This window comes from Taeniopygia guttata, chromosome 5 (genome assembly GCF_048771995.1).
Source record: "Taeniopygia guttata chromosome 5, bTaeGut7.mat, whole genome shotgun sequence".
NCBI lineage: Eukaryota > Metazoa > Chordata > Aves > Passeriformes > Estrildidae > Taeniopygia > Taeniopygia guttata.
In genome coordinates, this window is record NC_133030.1 from 29,026,158 (window position 1) to 29,047,291 (window position 21,134).

Genomic DNA, 21,134 nt, shown 5'->3' on the forward strand with positions numbered 1-21,134 from the left:
TTACCGCTCTACAAATCAGACGCTGCAGACGGCGGGTATCTCAGCAGCGAGACGCTGGGCAGGGCGGCTGCGCCTGGGAAATGTGCTCCAGGGGCAGTTCTTAAGGCAGGAGGGGAAGGGCGCGGGCTGTGCAGTGTGCGGTAAGCCTTACTCCACTGGGACCTTTCACGAGGCCAAATTCCCCCCAGATGCTGAGAGAGACAAGGGAAACCAAGACCTAGCTGTGAGAGCTCAGCAGCAGTTTCACTGGAAGAGGGGACTTTAGGAGTCACGTAAGCTGATGCAGGCCCTGATGCTGTGAAAGCTACCGGCTGTGCTTACAGTGCTTACAGTCCTACAGCAGGTATGGGATGTGACACCAACCTCAGAGAACTTATCCACACCTGAGAAGAAATATACCTCAGGAAAGGCTGCGCGGTTCAGCTGGAAAGGATGAGGTCGGTGATTGCGAACAGCAGCCTTCCCTTTCTGCCCTCCTTCTCTCCACCAGTGACAGAAGGGGGCTGACACTCATCGTCCTAGCAGAGAGCAGTAGCTGGAGAAAAACCCCACCGATACAAATAAGGCCGCTTCTTGACTGCACTGCTTGCTGCCGCAGCTCCGGTCGGCACGGCCGGACCGCGGGCACTGCACAGCCGGCACTGACACCCGCACACCGCGCACCTCGAGGGGCAGGGCAGTAGGCACGGCAGCCCCCGATGCCGCCATGCCGGGGTGGGCAGGCCGGCGTTCCCGCCCGCTGCCGTGTGAGGGCGCGGGGGCCGGCGCGTTCCGCCGCCACACGGGGAGCGGCGGGTGAGCGGGGCGGGGCCGCCGCCGCTTCCGGGGGCGGTGGTGACGCGCGGGGCGGGCGCTCGGCGGCGGGGACGGGCGGGACATGCGAGCTTAAGGGGGTGGCCCGGCCCGGTGCGAGGGCGCGGCGGTGGCTGTAGCTCTGGGTGTGTGACGGTCTGGGCTTTGGCAGCTTGCGGCGCCCCAGGTAAGGTGGCAGGCTGTCTGTTCCGGTCCGTGTCCTCCTCCGTGCCGCCTGGCGCCCTGCGGCTGCCGGGGGCCTCTGTGGGGCGAGGCGGGCCTGGCCCGGTGCGGTTGCCGTCCTGTGTCGGCTGTGCTGGTAGTGGGGCGGCCGGGGATCCGGGCCCAGGCCCTCCGAGCCCCCGCCTCAGCTGTGTGCGGGGAGGCCTCGTGGCTCGCCCCTACCGGGGGCGGCAGTGCCATGTCCAGGTGGTGTTTGATTGCTTGGCGAGGGCCCGTGAATTGCGCTGTTAATAGCGTCCAAGAGAAAACCCACCTCTTGTTGCTTCTTATTAAGTTTATGTGTTGTGTCTGCTGCCTTAAGACTAATCTGTAAAATGCTGTACTGTTAATGTAGTAAACGATAAGAATCGAAGTGCTTCTTGTGCTTCTTTCACTTGTACGTCTCAATGCCCTTGGTCCTTCTGGGAAGCTCCTAATGAGTCAGCTTTATTTTTCGCTTTTTTCCCCTTTTTTCTCTTTCTGTTTCACTTAATGTGAAGTCAGTACATGACTTGACACTCTAAGTAAACCTAAAGGAACTTCGGAAATTTCTTTATGCAACTTCTCTATTTGCCTAACTTTTCTTTTTTGTTCCCTTAGAAAGGGTACTGGATGCTCAGTGTTTAGAACTAAGGGTGCTGTTTTACTTCCCCTTCATAAACAAACATGATTCTGTGCTGTAGAGGGAACAGCTGTTTAGGGACAAAGGAAAAGCTACTTCTGTTATCAATTGCTTGCTTGATTGATCTAATTGGGCACCTAATTGCTTACTGGCAGTCTAGTAGCTAGTCTATGTGCCTGCCCTCCCCTGCTCTGCAGTTTTTGAAGTAGGTTATTATATAGTAGTTTGTGTCTTTAGGAGAAATGGAATCTCTTGCTGTCATTAAATGGATCAAAGTTTGGCTGTGAATTTCTATTGACCAGATTCTGATTTGGAGGAGGTTTCATGAGGCTTTTTCAGGGGCAAAAAATGAGTTCTTGATGTGAGTGTAGAACTGAACACACCACACAGAAGAGGTGGCATTGGTAGCGCCTATTCTTTGTGCTATCGCCTCTGTGCAGTGTGTTCAGGAAGCTGATAAGGGAAAGCAGGAAGCATGCCGAGTAGTGTCTTGGTCGTGGGCCCTGGCCTCTTCCTCCAGGGCCACAGATGCTTTATTCATTTATCTTGTAGACATAATCATCTGAAGGAGTACATTCTGGTGCTGATACCTTGTGCCACCCTGCATTAGCTGGGCTGAATTTCACCTAACTAGCAAGTGGGGTAGTTGTTTGTGTTAAGGAAGAATTTTAAAAAACCCAAGTTTTCTGTATTAGTGATATGAAGAATTTGAGAGAATAAAAAACCTCCATCACTAAACACAAAGTTGTCTAATAAACAATCTAATTTTGATCTTTGTAAGCATGCACAGGAAATTAATACTTAACGTTTACATATCCAATAATATTGTTTCATTATTTTTTCAATCTTTTGGGGAAGGCAACAGCTCCCTTTACAAGAGAAGGAACTGAGAGTATCCAGAATCACCTGAGGCTGCACCAATTTACTGACAGCTAAAAATGCAGCTCATGACATAGTGGCTTCCAGTCAATTGCTGCAATAGCTGGGTTGTACCACCAGCTAGTTCCTATCTTTGTGGTAAGAAGGCATAGACTGTATTTCTCAATCCTACTTGTAGATGCACTGGATAGGCTGTTTCCTTCTTCCCCCCAGTTTACAAGTTATCAGTGAAGGAGGAAGAGAAGTTTGTGATATTGATTAAAAGCATAACTTCACAGGCAAAGGGGATAGGTGCAAACAGAGGACCTAAGGAAGTAATCTATAGTCTGTAGCAAATGTAATGGATATAGCCATTTCTGAATTGCATTCAAAATTCTGAAAGGTATTCAGCCTATCAGAGGTACAAAACTACTGCTTGTTAGCCAGAGATGCAGAACAAAAATCCTATTCAGGGTGGGTTTATGAAAGTGCCAGCAATCAAAACAATATCAATCAGGTGCAAGTAGACCTGTCTGGCTTTAGGAAGCTTGTCACTTTTGTTAGCCTCTCCCTGTCCAAATGTGGATAGTGTAATTGGAGTTGAACAAGCACTTTATCAAGCCTTGTGGCACCCTGCAGTTAACTTAAATTTATAAATATCAGTAAGGGTTTTGAGTACTTTGGACAGCACAGCCTTAATGTGCTGTGACTGTCATAAAGCAAGGAATTAAGTTTTCTTTTTTCTTAGAGAAAATAAGCGTTAGAATTGCTTCTCAGCTGAGTGCTGAAGAAAAGCATATTTAGGTCATGTAACTTGCCTACTAGAGCTTTCATTACCATGGAAGTGCCTTATATATATATATATATGTGCCTTTTTATATACAAGTCCCAGAAGATTATTGGTATTGAAGAAAACTTGAAAATTCTGTGCAAAGTCACTGTTGTAATGGCTTTTGAAATTTGTTTGCATTGGAAACTGAGTGTATTGGTATAAATAGCTGGCTTCCAGTTGGCAAGTAAGTCTGAATGCAAATGAAAACACTTGCAAGAAAAACCATTAGTGGTGCAGTGGAGTATTTTAGGCCAATGAGAGAGACCACAAAAAAAGGTTTCATGTTAATTTTTTACAGTGTGCTTTGGCAAGGTAGGTGGCAGAGATTGTTATGTTGCTGGCTGCACACAGCAATGCTTTAATGTCGAGGGTCTTTCCATTCAAATGTTTTATTACCTCCCCACTTTTTAATGTGCCTATTGTCAGGAAACCAGCCAGCCAGTGAACTGCTGTTGCATGAAGTGATACTTCAGTAGCCTTCTGATCACAAGCTGGTATTTAAACCTGGGGACATGGTCAGTCAGTTTGCCACGGGTGTTCCGAACGCTGAATTTGCTCCTCTCACACTATGAAAGATCTGCCTTGCCAGATTTTAGCTCCCAGTTCAGTAGCTGGGGTTGTCACAGAACTAAGTGCTTGGGATTGATCCACCGCAAATGTGGCGGTGTGAGCAGTGCTTTTCCCAAGCCAAAATTTGCACTGTAGGCTCACGGGATCACCCTTCTGCTAATAGAGACCTAGCCATAGCTCACATCAGTCTGTCACCTTCCAGCTTTTTCAAGTTGGACAAAGAACCCACTAAAATGCTTCAGCTGCTCTTTGAATGTTGGTTAACAAAATCAAGATCTCTAAGCCAGTGATGCTTTGAATGGATCATGATAAAATTACCCCAAAAGTGCTCGTTGTGTCCCTTGTTATTTTGCAATAACATTTGCTTTGTCTTTTCAGTCCTCTCCAACCTAACAACTTCACATAGGAGAGTGAATTGAAAGGCTTTCAGGGTTTTTGGAGCCATGACTAAATGCATAGTAAGTGGAAAAAAGGCTGTGCAGACATAAGTTTGTTTCCTCTTGTCCAGGAGATAGAAGTAGTTTAAGCTTAATCCATCCTCAACTGGCTTGGGCAGCAATGTCATAGTTATGTATTATAGTGATGAACTTGCAGGATAGCTTAGCCCAACATAAGTAATCTTGTGAAGAGATGCAAAGCTTTAGGCTGGAATTGGAATTTCAAAGAACTCTTTCTATTTTGCACAATCTCCCAAATAAAGTATGGCAGTAAAAATTTGCATTTATTTCCTTGCTGCTCTGATTTCTCAATGGCCTTCCTTTTTATAAGGCAGTGATAGTTAAAGTAATGAATGTGTTGTAATCTGTTTCCTAGCAGAAAAGTTTAATGAGCCCAGTTACCTCAAGAAAATGTATTTTTGTAGCAAGTTTAATTTTGCATACTCTGCAGGTATCAGGCCTTCCTATGAAAGGGACAGAAGGGGAGTTGAACTGAGCAAATACTGCAGAAAACTGATATAAGAAAGTAAACAAAGCTGACATCACAGTCTTCCTTAAAGGAGTACTGCTTTGTCTTAAGGTACGTTTGATTCTTGTTTAAAGCTTGCCCGTCTAGAAAGAAAATTAAAAATAGCAGAATATTGTTATAATTATGAATTATCTTTGTAGGCTGCTGTCTTTTTTATTTTTTACTTTGGCTGTTTTGTGGCTAGGATTTTTTAAATGGTAGCAGTGGGAAGGCGAAGAAAATAGACGTTGAGCATCAGTATTAAAATAAATGCTTGCCTTAGCAAATGTTGTCATAGCCATATCAAGTTTTTCTCTCTGTATATTTTGACTTATATTGAGTAATCTTAGTGCCTTATAAGTAATTTTGTCATATACCGTTAACATTGAAGCTAGATACCTCAAAGGATCTACTTTCTAGGATCTTTATGATTCTTAGGCAGAAAGATGGGTAAACAAGTATCTTTTTGGTATGTATGTATACTGTGTTCTGTTGGAACAGCTGAGTTATTTCAATAAAAATGGCCTCATCTGGACTGTTAAAATTTCTTTTGAGGTATCTTTCATTAAAGGCACCTGCTATGTTCAACTATTCCAATTAGGCCTGCAGCTATTGTGTGTGTATTTACATCTTTGGAAACAGACTATTTTGGAAATGTTTTGTTTGTTTTAAATTAGTGTTGTGTGATTTTTCTTTAATGTTTTTAAACTGCTGTGTGGTGGGAAGTTTTTATTCTCTAGAGAATGTGTTTTCCTATTCTGCCTTATGGCACTAATTGCCTCTGCAGAGCTACTGTGTAGGTTGTGTCTGTGCTTACAAAAGCAATGCTGCAAACTAACAGGGATAAAACTATGGGTTTTTTGAGTCTAATGCATTTGGCCTGGATATTCAACTTTCAACAGATGTTATAATCACTAATTTGAAGAGCATGCTTTCTTATGCCTGCCTTAATAAGAAAATCTTAATATGTCTTGCTTTACATACTCTAATGGCAATGTCTGAAAAGTGAAGGTGGGTAAGCTTGCTGGGAAGTCTAGAGAAAAAAAAAGAAAAAAATGTTCCGTCACTTTTCAGTGACATAAGACCTCGAAATTATCAGAAAAAATCAGCAAATAGCTGAACCCTTTATCTTTGATGAAAGGTTGTCAGAATATTTCTCTTAACTAAGTGTTCTGAATGGTTTTACTCATTCAGGTAATTTATCCCCACAATTATGAGCCATCACTTTAAATTATGGTTTCATCTCAAGAAGCAAAGCACTACAGGTGTCCAAATATGAGCATCAGAAGATATGCACATGCATAACTCAGCTTTGAAGAATCCTGGAAGTAATCTTTTTTCCCCGCTGTGTTGGAAGGGTTTTTCCTCCATATCTTGAAGCTGTATTTCTTTATTGTTAGGTCAGTTTATAAGTTTCAATACCAAATACTACTAATTTAGGGCAAAAGTGAGTGGAATGCTGTGCATTTCTATAGAACTTCTTGCTGGCTGACGCTGGAACTACTCGGGAAGATGTGAGCAAGCTAGGGGAGCACAAAGCCTGTCTGTCAGCTGTTGGAACTGGTTTGCTGGTGACACAAAGCTGGGAGGAGTGGCTGGTACCCCGGAGGGCTGTGCAGCCCTTGAGAAGGCCCTCGACAGGCTGGAGAGATGGGCAGGGAAGAACTGTCTGAAATCCAGCCAGGGCAAATGCAGGGTCCTGCACCTGGGAAGAACAACCCCAGGCCACCAGCACAGGCTGGGGCTGGCTGCTGGAGAGCAGCTCTGCCAGGAGGGACCCGGGGGTCCCAGTGGACAACAGAGCCCTTGTTGCCTTGTGGCCGAGAAGGCCAGTGGGAACCTGGAGTTCATCAGGAAGAGCATTGCCAGCAGGGCCAGGGAGGTGATCCTGCCCCTCTGCTCAGCCCTGGTGAGGGCGTATGTGCAGTGCTGTGTCCAGTTCTGGGCTCCTCAGTACAAGAGAGACATGGAGCTCCTGGAGTGGGGCCAGCAAAGGGCTACAAAGATAATTAAGAGATTGGAGCATCTCTTATGAGCAAAGGCTGAGGAGTCTGGGCCTGCTCAGCCTTGAGAAGAGAACGGAGAGGAGATCTCATCAGTGTCTATCAGTGTCTCAAGGGAGGGTGTCAGAGGATGGAGCCCAGGCTCTGTGCAGTGATGTCGAGCAACAGGACAAGAGGCAAAGGGCAGAAACTGGTGCACAGGAACTTCCACCTGAGAAAGCTTCTTTACTGTGCAGGTGACTGAGCACCAGAACAGGTTGCCCAGAGATGTTGCTTAATCTAATTCAGTGAAAATAGGTACTTTCCTTCCTGTCCCAGGTTTACTGGTCCTTAGGTGTGCAAATCAGCTTGAAGGGCATTCCCAAATTCAAAGCTGGGACTGTCTCAGATAAACCTTATGAAAGGAGCTTGGGCCTGTGAATGAAAAGATAATTCACTGATAATACACTGAAATTGGACTACTGAAAGGAGTTATTTTGAGGGCTTCTGTGAGAATTTCTTGATTTTCTTTTTTTTTTTGCATGATATCAAAAACTAACATGCATTGACCTCTACTTTAGAGAAATCTCCTAGAGCCATAGTCTCAGGCTATGCTAGGTGCTGAAGAGCAAACCTGCTGAAATAGTCTTTCAATTTTGAAGAACTTCAGCTGTAATGGATTTAGGTGTCTTGATTTCAGTTCACCATTAGTTATGCAAACTTCCTGTGAAGAGCTGTTGGGTAACAGCTGGACAAATCTGCATAAATTTACCCTCCTAGGAACAATTCTAAAATACTGATCTTGTAGAGGAAAATGAGTCAAGTCAAGCAGGATGTTTGGAATTATATCCGTGAGTTACATGAACTTAATTGCAAGCTACTCATGTGAAAGATCAAGGATTAGTTGAAAATTAAGGGGGAAAATTTTTGAGGGAAAAATATCCTTATTTCTCAGCTTATATGCTATTTTATTAAATTCTTGTGTAGCCTGTGAGTTCTGTTTTCCCATTGCTGGGAGTGCTGACTTTATTATCATTCCTGCAACAAAAATGCAGACTCTTAGCTCTGAAAAACCTGTCTCTGATAGGAGTACACTTATTGATGGGATTGCTAATTCATCTTGTATTTTAGGCAAAATAAGTATCTTCTGTTTTTAGCAAAAGGTATATCATGGTGTTTGGGGACTTCAGTTATGACCCTGTGCTTCTTATGGGCAAGGCAGATCAGAAAATGTTTGCTACAGTTACAGACATACCAGTTAAAACCTTTGTGGAGCCTTTTGCATTTGAGAAATTCAGCATACAATAACAACAACCATTTCTAGAGTATTACTTGGGATCATTTGAGGTGGTGTTTCATCTGTGAAAATGTTTCCCCTTTTTCTGTCTGTAATGGAAATGGAAGAACTTTTAAAGCTTATACTAATAACTTAAATGTCTTAATTTATTTCTAGATTACTGGGCAAACTGATGTGTTTTTCCAGCATGGAGAAGTTTATTATTTTAAGACCTTATTTCCTGTTTTTTTACCTAACTAACCTTAGAATTTTTTTCAAAACTGTTTAAGATGCCAAATATTGGAAAAAAACCTGCTTCGTATACTGATTCTTCCTATATTTCCTTTAGCACCTCAGTTAGGTCATACCAGCTAAATGATTATTTTAGTGTCTTCTAGTCCTAATGAGATGTTTTACTATGCAGAATAAAATGTATAGGCTCTTATTCTTTAAATTTCTTTCAGCTCAAAATACTGATGAAAGGATAATTCTGATGCTTACTTGGTATCTGTTACTACAGGGGGAAGGTTCTCTTTAACGTGGTTACTTACAAGTAGTATTTCCTCATCATGGATGAGCTATCACCTGAAGAAATTCAGCTGAGGGCCAACCAGGTCACTGATGAGGTAAATATTATAGGAAGACATCTGGGATTACAGTGTTTGTCTGGCAAGATTAGAATACCTTTTAAAAACAAAGACAGGATAATGATTCTGCAAGGTTATAGCTGATGTTTTAAATTTTCACTTTAGCTGGTGAATACTGGAGTGAAGACTATTCCTAAAAATAAGAATGAATTTTAAAGTCACTTACTTAACTGAGTGCTGATCACTCAGTCCTGATTACTGGTATGATAGAATTTGGTTACCTATAGCATTGTTAATCATATTGATATTTCATGTCTTTCTTATTTAACTAAAATTCTTTTGAATGTTATTTTTTATAAGACTTTCCAATGGGATAATAAAAATAATAGCAAGGACTAAAAACCAAGAAAAATTAATGTGCTGCCACTATGAGCATGTTGTGGCATGTAATAAATATAGACAAGGTGATGAACCTTTTGTATAGTACTGCCTTACTACAATGAACTGGCAGAGAAGACTTTCAGACACTGATGTATATATAAGTAATTAATGCACTCATTTTAAAATTCTCTTTCTAGTCTTTGGAAAGCACAAGGAGGATTCTTGGCTTGGCCATTGAGGTAAGAAAAAGCTTTTGAATTCTCTGGATTTATTAAGTATAAAAAGCAGCACGTTAACTGTAATTTTAAACAGTCTTTTGTCTTTCTCAAGAAACACACACGCTTCATCATTAGCTACTACTGCTTTAATTCAGTAGTAGCATTAGAATGACATAACCTTCATGATTTTCACATTGTGTCAGATTACATAAGAATCAATATCCTTTTTGCCTGTTTTAAGCAAAAGGATCTGATCTCCAAATGCTACAGATTAGTTGTAAAAAGTCTTCTGATGGTCAGTTATGTCTTTGGATGCTGCAAAATTTGCTTTCATGGCATCTTGCATCTGTATTTCAGCTCACTTGTCTATGAACAGTGTGGAAATGTTTCACTGCTGAGGACAGTAGGGCTCAGCTGGATGGGGTAGTAGAGTATGACTGCTCTTGTTCAATTAAGTAATTCTACGTACATCATCTTACAATGTGTTCATCAGTTTTAACTGATAAGAAAACTCTTAACACCCTTTTACGTGATTTGAAACAAATCTGTATTTTGGGTTTATCAAAGTGAAGTTGTATGAGGAATCTACTCCTCTGCACAGTTCTGGCTTGCTGAAGATGCTGCTGTTATCAGTGAGTTGTTTGAATCACTGTGGCCTGATGAATACTTCACGCACAAGTGTTAAGTACATGTCGTGAGCCAGCATAATTTCTCTTGGTGTCATAGTTTGCTGATTCATTCTGTGTTGCCAGTTTACAGTAAAGCATGGGTACAACTTGCATGCTAGATTCAAGACTGAGCCAGCAGAGAGCTCTGCTGTTGTATATTCCTCACTGCTAAATTCTTAGAAAAGGTTTTGCAGGCTTTGTATTGCTTGCTTTCATTCTGGCTCCCAGGACTAAAGGCCTTGTAAGCCCTTTTGAAGGATGTAGGGATAAATGAACCAAATGCTAGTTCTCAAAATGAAGCATGGCTAGGTTTACTTTCTAGCTAGACATTGTCACAGTTCAATCTGAGTATTGCAATAAATTTTAACATCTTGTTGTAATATAAGAAAAACCTAACAAAAAATGCCATAAAAACTACACTAATGGAAATCCCTAATTTGAGACTTCTAATAGCTTTACTACAGAACTTATTTCAAGTGCAGTGTTTTATTATAAACTTGGTTGGATTATCAAATTTACTATCCAGACCTTCTGATTTTGCACTGCAATCTCATTTTATATCTGCAACTAAATTTCTTTCTGCAGTCCCAGGATGTTGGCATCAAAACTATTACCATGCTGGATGAGCAAGGAGGTAAGTTCTTCCCTAACACTAAAAATCAGTAATAGAATGTAATGAGTGTAAGAAAAGGATGGTTATAGAAGAGTTGTTGCTGAAACAAAAGGCTTATTTGAAAGTATAGTATTTAAAAGAGGTTTTAAAGTAGTTGAGAGGTAATTATAGTTACAATGTAATACAGCTCTGCTACAGAAGCTGCTTTTTTTCCACTATGGTATGAATGTAACTAGCTTCATTTATTCTAAAAGTAGTAACAGAAATGCTGCTCTAAAGATGGGGAAGATATTTGCAAAATAGTAACCAAAACATCTCATTGAATATCTTTCTTAAAAAAAATCCTAGAAGGCAGAAAGAAAAAAGTCAAGAGTCTTCATATAAAGATAGAACTGAAACTTGTTCCTGCTATAAAGAAATGTTAACTTTCCCCACCTTCCCCAATCCATGTTAAGTCAGGTTACTTGTTTCTCTTCTAGAACAACTAAATCGTATAGAAGAAGGCATGGACCAGATAAATAAGGACATGAGAGAAGCTGAGAAGACACTGACAGAGCTCAACAAATGTTGTGGGCTCTGTGTCTGTCCTTGTAACAGGTCAGTTATATTGGTACTTGGGCCTGGAGTCTAGAGTATTCCCAATATCTACTGTACCAGGAAATATTAACTAATAAAAGAGCTAATTAAAAAATGCTGAATCTCTGCCAAAGTTGATTGATCTGGTTTGCAGAGCTGCATTTCTTTTAAAATTCTATGAGAGTAACTGAAGCTTACTTGTATCTAACCATACATTGTGCCCCTTTTACTATAAATATTGCATCCTGCACAGTTGTCCTAATCTCTTTAAGGCTTCTATTTAGTAGCAGACTATCAATGTCCATGCAAATGAGACCAAATTGGACTGCAAATAGCTATATGTAAGTGTCTGTGTGTTAGAAATTTGATTCCAAAAATCATTTTTTCACAACAATACTTTTGTACTAATTGAAAAGCAAGACAACTTATTCATGCTTTAGGGAAGGTGCGAATAGGAGAACAGAGCAGACAGTGGTGTTAAAGCTTTAATTGTTTCACTAGTAACTACATAAATTCTTGCAGACCTGCTTCACAGTACCTTTAGAACATCAGTGTTATGGCTGCCATATCTAAGACAGTTGAGTAATCTAATCTTTAGTATGGCACTTGATTTGTACTTTTAAACAAATAAACAGCCTGAACAATGTCAGAATTATTTTTAATGGTGTCCTAGCTTTAGCTTTAAGCAGTAAAGTACCAAATTGTTTGTGTTTATTGCATGTGATCATAGCCCTTCCAAATGAAAGAAGCATAAATTGAGCATGGTGACTGAAGTGACTAGTGTGTGCATTTGTTGTTTTTTGCTCTTTGGCATGAGGAAAATCAATTATTCAAGGGAGAAGTAGCAGAAGTTTTGGTAAAAATTCCTTGGAGTAGCTGAGTCTACTAAGCCAACAGAATAGTACTTTAAGGGTCATTTAGGATAGATATGAATGTGACTTCTAAGGCTGAAAATCTTAGTGCCTTAGTCCCTGAAAATGCAGATGTCCTGACTTCTGGGTAGGTGTGCTTACTGCTCTATATTAGTTGGCTCAAGCTGGTGGACTTTAAGTATTTTGATACACTCAGTTGTTGTTTTCTGTAGTTGATAGTCTTATTTCACTGAAACTAAGCATCTTCTTGACACTGGGCAAGCTCAGAATTTGTGAACTCTTGTGGCACTCCCCAGTACACAGATAATGAGAACAGAAAGCTGTGTACCAACAGAAAGTAATGTACGGAAATAAATGGGTAAACAGAGGGCAGCAAAGAAAGAGTGAGTGTCTTTCATATGTCTACTGGTACACCAACCCTTTTTTCAGAGTCAGATTTATTTGTCAACCAGTTATCTCCACAGCTTTTCATATTTTTCATAAAAGCATAAAGCTAAATAAGCTAAATCAGAACACTTGCTGAGTTACTGGGTTTTTTTAAATTTCTCCTAGGTTTAAATTATTTTTAAAAGCTTTGTCAAAACAAAAAATACTGGCAGTTTTGTTATGCAATCTATGTACTATTAACAATTTACCTTTTTGTTGATCTTTACTACTTTCTTCTCCATTCTCTCCTAACACTGATGCTTGCTTTCTAAAAATGAAGACTAGGATAAGAAGCTGTATTCACTTAAACTGGTGAAAGTGGATTTTAGGACAAGGTCAGTGTTAGTAGTGCAGATGCATATTTAACCAGCTGTCTGAAGTGATGTTTCTTGCATTTGTGCTTGCATGTGCATGATGTCTGCCTGCATGTGGTTCTCCTTGTGATTGTGATGTTTTGTAATACTGACATGAATAGAAAACGTCCATTGTTAGCTGTGGAAGTGGTGAGCAGCTGCTTGAGCCATGGCTGCTTTGACAGGTTGTGTAAATTGCCTTAGTTTTGCAGAAATGAAACCTGAGAAAAGTGAATGTATAGTAATTTCAAAAACAGCTCTTAAAAGCAGCTGATGAGAACTTTTCTTCTTAACTGTGCATACTTTGAACAATAATTCTTTCTGGCTGTATACTTCACAGGTGCAACTAGTCTTCAGGCCACTTCTTTTTTGTTAATAAAGTCCTCACAGTTGCCTCTGGCACCTAAAGCTTTGATCCTCCAGAAGCAAATCATACAAAGATCTCTTCTGGTTATGGCTTTAGTATAAATGAGATTAAAAATAGCGCTCAATCTAGTTGCAGTAGACTTAGCCATCTTTAGGCCTGTGTGTGTGCAAGGAGCTAGAGTTTACTAGTTTAGGTTTCTTCAGGGTACCTTGGGTACAATATTTCCATTATGAATGGCTAAATTTTTCTATTTTTTTTCTCTCAATGTATTTATTCTAGATTATGTCTCATAGGTCAGATCCTACAAGAAGTAATTTCCCATCTTGAATACATAAACACCAGTAGAATGAAGGGGAATATTTGTTCATTACAGCTAATTTCACAACTCTTCAAATGTATAACATCCAGGTTATTGAAAGTTACCATATCTCTAGAAATTGACTGCCTGTTTGACTAACTTGCAAAGTTAGATGTATTGAGACACTACAGATTTCCCTTCACAGGTGTCTAAAGAAGCAGAAAAATGGCAGTGTCTGGATTATCTATCTTAAACCTGAAAATGCCATAAAACAAGGTGAACATGAAAATATTCTCAAAATAAGTTCATCAGGATTCATGAGAACCTGTTAGGTCTTCTTCCCCTCATGCTTTTGTGGCTCTGTGATTCTTGAGATTGCTTTGTGTCAGTATGCTTTCTTAATTTTTTTTCTCCTATGAATTACATGGAAAAAGTATAATGGTGAGTTGGTTTATTGATTTAATGGAGTTAGTACAATCAAATTGCAGAATGAAAGAGCTACTTAAACATGATTACTGTTTGTTCATAATAAAAGTTAACATGAGAAATACTAACTTCTGCTGCCAAGTAATTTTTTAATGTTTGATAAAAAAATAGTATCAATTGATGGTTTTCTTGCATAGTATAGGTTTGAGGGAGTTTTTGCATTCATCCTTTCTTGCTGAAAGGTTACTAATCTTGTCTTTAGAATAATTCCTGTTATAAGTGCAAATATTTTATGACAGGGTAAGCTTTCCTGTGACTGTCATAAACTTCTGTCCTCTGATCAAGTATTGCTTTAAGCAAATTACTGTTCTTTTATTAAAGCTTAAGACCAAAGTAATTACTGTCCTTAGAGTATCTCAGTTCTGTTTGTACTATCAAGATACAAAAACTTGTATTATACAGACAAAGTTTTAGCTGCACCAAATTTAATCTCTTTTGGGCACAAGACAAATATTTCTGAAAACTCTGGATTAATACTGAATTTCAGTCAGGAAGCCATATTTCTGATGTAGTGGTTCAGTTTTTTTATTTTTATGGTATAGGACCAAGAACTTTGAGGCCAGCAAAGCATACAGAGCGACCTGGGGAGATGGAACAGAGAACTCAGCAGATCACGTGATATCCATGCAACCAAGAAGCATAAATCAGCAGCAGCCTCAGACTTCTGGAAGACCAAGTGGTGGATATATTACAAGGTTTGCTAGTTCATATGCCTCAATCTCAAATGCACAAATCCTGTTACTAGTTGTCAGCTTCTTTCAGATGCATTTTAGCTCAAGTTGCTAAATAGAAAATTTTACTATTGTTTGGAGGAATTGTTGTGTCTTAGAGAGGAGATGGCAGACACCTACACCTTCAGTATTGTAGTGCTCATCCTACACTACTTTTTTTTTATGTAGTGGTGGTATGGTCAGTCTGTTTCTGGATGTGAGAACTATAAGGCTTAATATTTGGTTATTGAGGGGACTTAAAAATATTAAGGTCTATTACTGTCATAAAGTATATTTGAGAGAAACTCGCATCTTAAACTTCAGGTAACTATTTTAATTTTTAAGGCTATTTTTGTAGTAGTGGCTAGCTTAGTACTTTTTTTTGGTGAATGCTTGCTTGAAATACAGGGAGCTTTAAAAGGGGAAAAACATACCTTTGAATGCATAGTGCAACAAACAGTCAAGTTCTACTAGAGTAAATCTATGCTAGATAAAAGCAAGTTCTTGATTCTTGAAACATGGTCTTAATTATTTGAACAGGATAACCAATGATGCCAGAGAAGATGAAATGGATGAAAATCTTACTCAAGTTGGAAACATTCTTGGGAATTTGAAAAACATGGCTTTGGATATGGGCAATGAGATTGATGCCCAGAATAAGCAAATAGACCGGATAAATATAAAGGTAAATGTCAAAGGTGTACTCTGCTCTCAATTCAAAGGTTGTAACTCAGAGGTTATTAGGAATGTTCTCACTGTATTTGCAGCAAATATGTGGTAAGGTTATGCCATCCTCTAGGTTGCAGTTATTGAACAAGAGATACACCTTGATACATATGGGGTATATAGCTTAGAATTCAGATGCTTGAGTGTCAGGGAACCACAGATTACTACTTACTCTGAAAATTAATAAACTTCATGGGATCAAAAGTACAAACATTTACTGGAGGTATACCTGGGGGATTGTTGCTTGCAGGAAACTTTTTTCTTGTAGGGAATAGGTATTTTTAACAATAGCAAGGGTTTTCTGGAATTCCTAGTAAGTCACTATAATGAATGTAAAGTAAAACACAAATTATTCATTGCCCTAATTCCTGTGGACAAATTAATATTGGATCTGGGGAGACTTTGGAATAATGGAGTTTGTAGGTGCATGGGGAAATGGTCTGCACATTAAGTTAGTTACTGTAACTTCCCATTTTTATATATATAATTTTATTACTTAAGTGTCAACGTCTCCAAACAAATTAACCAAATATAAATATGTTTTGGAGAGGCTTCTTTCAAAGGGCAGCTTAATGAGAATGCTAAGTCTATTTTAGAAATGTCCGTATTCCGAAATGAGTAGAAGTTATTTTATAGGCATCCTGGTTGAGGAAAGGAAGAAAAACCTTTAATGAATAGCATATATTAGAGATTTCAAAAAGTATAAGTGAACACTGATTACTGTGAAATTATAGTATTAAGACAAAATGGGATTTTAAAAATCTCACTCAAATGTTGCAGTAGGGTTAAAAGCAAGAGGAACAGAATTCCTCTGGTTTGACAAAAATGCTGGTTACACCTGTGTCAGCAGCTCAATTTTGCCTAGTAATTTAGCATTGATAAGGCAAATCAACACGATTATATGGAGGATGCCTTAACTGTTCCCTGAAACTGCACATCTGATTACCATGTTAAAAAAGTCAGACAGTTTGAAGTACACTAGAAAATTTCTTGGAGTTTAAAATGAGGTGTGAAATCCTTATAACTTATAAAGGAGACTGAAAAATGCCTGGTCAAATAAACTGCAAGTGGGAATTACTGTTTTTAATTATAGTGTTTCTAGTAAATTCAAGCATCTCTTTTGGCCTGATGCTCTTTTGGTTTAGTGATTTGAATAAATCTTGTTGATCAAGTCTTACTAATTATTAAAATATGGTGTATACAAGTTCGAATTACTTTGCAGACCACAATAAAAATGAAAGTTCAGTTCCTGGCTTTGAGACTGGAACTTGTCTCAGGATAGTTAAATTAATACTTTTATGCGGATAACTTCTTAAATATAGTGAACAGTATGGAAACCAAACCAAATGTTGTCTGTGAATCTCCAAACAATATCATGTAAAGAAACAAAGAGCAATACTAAGCTTAACTTCAGACTATAATTGATTCTTCTATTTTTTAAGAATTCTGGGTCACCTGGGAAATCGTCTTGACTGGGTGACTTTTGGTAGTATTATGCAAAACTCCTAGTCTGAAGAAACCCATAATGAAACATACATTACTGGATTTTTCTTAGAAGATGATCTAGTAACTAGATTAGTGTTTCCAAAGTGTTGTTAACAGATTAGAGTCTCCCTTTTCCATAGCAGGTTTTTGTCCCTCCCCTCCCTTTGACCCAAAAGGCAGGAAGGAGGGAGTGGGAGGGAAGGACTTGAACTGCAAGTATGCTCTGCCCAGCCCATTTCAAGACATGGGTGTGAAATAGCTAATACTTGGCACAGGTTGAGCTTCTTTAGGAGTTCCACTCCTAAAGGGAGGGCAGAGGCTGGTTTTGTGCATATTACACTTCCTGCACATTGCCCACAGCACACTGCATAATTGGGGAATTACTTACAACTCCTTATCATACCTTTCAGTAAAACTGTATTTTGGCCTTTGTTCAACCTAAATACTCTGACCTGACTTTTGATGCTTTAAACAATAATAAAATCTAATGCGTCTTTTAAAAGTACCATATTGTTACAGCACTAGTAAATTGGAGGGGATGTGAATGAAAACTATGGATTTGCACTAAGCAAAATAAATCTTACTTCATGCCCATAGGCCTAGTTTTGACTATTACTTCTAGTTCAGAACAATCTTGTTGCTCTGTAGAGGTTCATGAGATGTCTAAACACTGGGAGAGAATTTTTATTTCCTTGTTTTGTTAACATGCTTACTGACCAGCTGAGGCAAGCTGCTGTGTTTTGAAAGCCAGCTAAAGAGTAAAACATTATTCTCTTGGTTGTTTCTGTCAAAATTGACAACATATACTGTCTAGGGGAAAAAAATGACTTCTAGCATAGAGGTTGCTCCCCTTCTCTCTACCACAGTGATGATACCTTGTGATTCAGAAGTTCACTCAGTTTGAATTTTTAAATTGTTTTTCATCCAGTCTGCAAATGACCTGTGCATTTCTCTTTTTCAGGCTGATACAAACAGGGACCGCATTGAGCAAGCGAACATCAGAGCCAAGAAACTAATTGAAAATTAAAGCCTGCTGTCATTGTTCAATGACAGTCTCTCCAGCTGCAAGCCACCATATTCATGGATCTGTGAAACTTCTATTCTGAAATAAGAGGGGCTGGGACAAATGAAGCAGTACCCCTTCTGTAGGGATTAGTTTTCTTTCATTGCTTCACGTAAACATGGCCTTGACTCCAAGAAAGCAGCCAACTTCCTTCTACTCATCTGCCTTAACTTTCTTTAAACTGCTCAGGGCTAAAAGTGTTAGGGCTTTGAGAATCTTCTTGCATGTTTGATTCCTGTTCCCAGTTTCCTTTTTTTTCTTTTTTTTCTTTTCCCTGCACTGGAGATTCAGTCCTTTATTTAAGTTGAACAAGCAGGGTAACCTGAATTCACAGTTGTGGAAAGTTGGAGAGGGCACTTTGCACTGTTTGAAATACCTCATAAGTTGAGTGTCTTCACTAAAATAGGGACTAGGTGAATGTTGTCCAATTTGTATCTCTAGCATCTAACCATAGTTTTACAATCCAAACAACATGATTGGTTTGGAGTTGAATTTGTGGATCACAGAATTGAAGAGGCCCATTACTTACAGCTTGTGGGTTGAGGGCTTTAAAACACTTCCTAACCACATGAACTTTAAGGTAATGGTAGCCAGAGGGATATACAGGTTTCCATTTCTTTACTGTAGATTGACATCAGTTTGGAGGCCATGACTAATCATGCTGCATTGTTCTGATAGTATTTGTTGTGTGTATATACACATCTGATCTAAGCCCCATGCATACAAGTAGAAGAGGATAAAACTATCTCCCTAAGGTATTTATTTGATGGAAATTTTACACCCCTTGTCTAAAAGCTAACTTTTAAGTGTTTGAATGAGGCATCTGAACTGGAAGAAACTGAGTAGAAAAGCATGCAGTTTCCTTACATCCCGTATCTTATTCTCTTTTGGCCGGTTTTCACTGGAGTTCAGATTATCCTTTCTCCAGTGCAAAATAATGATTGAGATTTGGTGCAGAGTTTGCTCTCAGCAGTTACTTTGGGGATGCTTCTAAAACCCACCAAAGTGAGAGAAGCTTATTGTGAAATTTCTTTGTCACAAGTCTGGAGGAAGCAGTAGCTATTTATGAACTGTATGCTAGTTCAAAATAAACTAGTTCTAAATAGTATCCTGATTGGTTTATTATTGCAGATGTTGGAACTGGCAATTGGAAATACTACATATCCAAGTTGCTTGCAAATAAAGTGTTCTTAGTCTGTTGCAGAATAGAGGAGTTCCTTACCAGGTGAAGTAAACCACTCTCCTGTGAAGTAAAATAGTTTGGTTTTACTGTAATATAAAAAGAAAAAAATATTTTCTTGAAATCTTGATAATAATTAAATTCTAAGTGACTTAGACTATTTTGACTCCACCCAGCAATATATTATGCCTGTTTTAAAGTTGAAAATTATGCTTTGGACTAACCTGTGATACTCAGTGTTGGATGGCAAAAATCTTCAAACCAAATTGATTGGATGAATAATTAAAAATAATAGCATTATGGGGTGGTTTTTTGAAGGACAGTCCACAAATGCCCTGTAGCCACTAATACCAAATCCCAGAGTCAGAGATGACACTAATCCACTAAAATGCAGGGCAGTGTTTGTTAAGTGTTCTATTTTCTTTTTAGTATAAACACAGTCAGTCTTACCCAGTATATTTTCAGTTGGCTCCCAGGACAACTTGATAGTTAAAATAAAAAGAACCAAAACCAACAACCACACGCACAAAAACCCACAACAACTCACTAAACAAAAACCCAACCAAACAAAAAAAAACCCAAACAACTGACCAAAGGATGCGGCAGCTGCATGTAAAAATAGGCCAGTGGCAGTTTGCCTTATGTGAATACAGTATAGTCATTTTTAGGGGACTAGATACTTGAATAGTGTGGGTTGGCTTCTCTCTAGCTTCTAGTAATTGTTGGAATACTAATGAATTTCAAAAGCTTACTAGCTGCCCAATCAGTAAATGAAGATAATATGCTTAAAAATGCAAATGGAAAAGAAGTACTTTTAAGAACATTGCATAGTAAACTTCGAATAGCCACCTGCATAGGGACTTTGTATGCCCTTTTTTCCTTCTTAAAAATTTCAGATTAACTTAAGGAATATTTGCTGCTAGTTGTGAGAGCAAAAGTATATGTTATTTAATTATGATTGTCTCCTGGAACAGAAGACTGAACTGGTTACCTTATTCTGCTTACACAGTGCAAGCCTGCTTTGTAGCATTTGGACAAATGTCATTATGTTCTTCTCCCTTGCTGTTGCAAGTTCTTTTCCTTGGCTTGCTTAATCTCTAACAATAAATGAGCATGTTGGCTGATAAAATGCTGTGATTGGTATATCAAAGCTGTAATATTGCAGTGAATACCACACAAAATAATTTCTGAGACTCTTGAGTGTTATCTGAGTATCAATACTATTTTCTGATGCAACAAGAGCCAAATCTGTGAAGGAGTTGGTGCCTTTATGTTAGTCAAAAGCAGTTTGCTTCTTGGATGTCTTACTGTTGTCTATAGAACAGATGCTTAATTTCCATATCTATGGTATGAAATTGACACTTGTACATCTTTGTATGTCTAAATGCTATTAAGAATGAAGGTTTACAGTTTCTGCTTTTGATTGTTAAACTATATATTGTGCACAAAAAATACATACTTTTATAACTGAATGTGTTTTAAAACGATTTGCTCTAGAAATGTCTTTGTTTAGTTTCCTGTCCTTGAAAAACTTGGCAGAACTAGTTGCTACTATGCAACTAGGAAGTTCCTCATCTATTTTTATTTCACAGAAATCCCAGTGTTAAAAAAAGAATAGGTGTGGTTGGGAGGAGAGGAATATTGTGATCTTTAACACTCTGATTTTGATCCCTGCATAATCATCTCCTAAATGCAGACTATGAACTGTGTCCATTTCTTCTTTGAAAGACCATGACATACATGGGAGGATGATAAAGGAACAAAGTAAAATAAGTTAAAACTTTCTAGTTAAGTACTGGTAGCAGATGCCTAGCAAATAACTAGTTCACTAGATGAAATGATTTAACCTACTGCAAATGCAATTTCATTTGTGAGGCAATTTAAATTGTATTTTCTCTCATGCCACAGCCTCAGATTCCCAAAACACTCTTAACGGGGGGAGGTATGGGAGGAAGTAGAGACTTCTGTTGACTTGCAACAGTTCTGAGCTGCAAGAAAGACTAGCATACCTGGGAATTGCTTGAAA

General features: G+C 38.9%; 1 protein-coding gene across 3 annotated transcripts; it reads left to right on the forward strand.

Moving 5' to 3' along the window:
• Window positions 1-69: 69 nt before the first annotated feature.
• SNAP23 (synaptosome associated protein 23) lies at window positions 70-20,580 on the forward strand. Of its 3 annotated transcripts, XM_030275506.4 has the most exons (9): window positions 490-979; window positions 4,785-4,913; window positions 8,620-8,725; window positions 9,265-9,306; window positions 10,539-10,587; window positions 11,046-11,163; window positions 14,487-14,639; window positions 15,195-15,339; window positions 17,827-20,580. In XM_030275506.4, exons 3-9 carry the CDS (start codon window positions 8,669-8,671, stop codon window positions 17,890-17,892), a joined length of 630 nt encoding a protein of 209 aa, XP_030131366.1. In that variant the 5' UTR covers window positions 490-979; window positions 4,785-4,913; window positions 8,620-8,668; the 3' UTR covers window positions 17,893-20,580. The 3 variants fall into 3 exon arrangements, with proteins under 3 accessions (XP_072786124.1, XP_030131366.1, XP_030131367.1); XM_072930023.1 differs by lacking the exons at window positions 490-979; window positions 4,785-4,913 and adding an exon at window positions 70-437; XM_030275507.4 differs by lacking the exon at window positions 4,785-4,913.
• The last annotated feature ends 554 nt before the right edge of the window (window positions 20,581-21,134 follow it).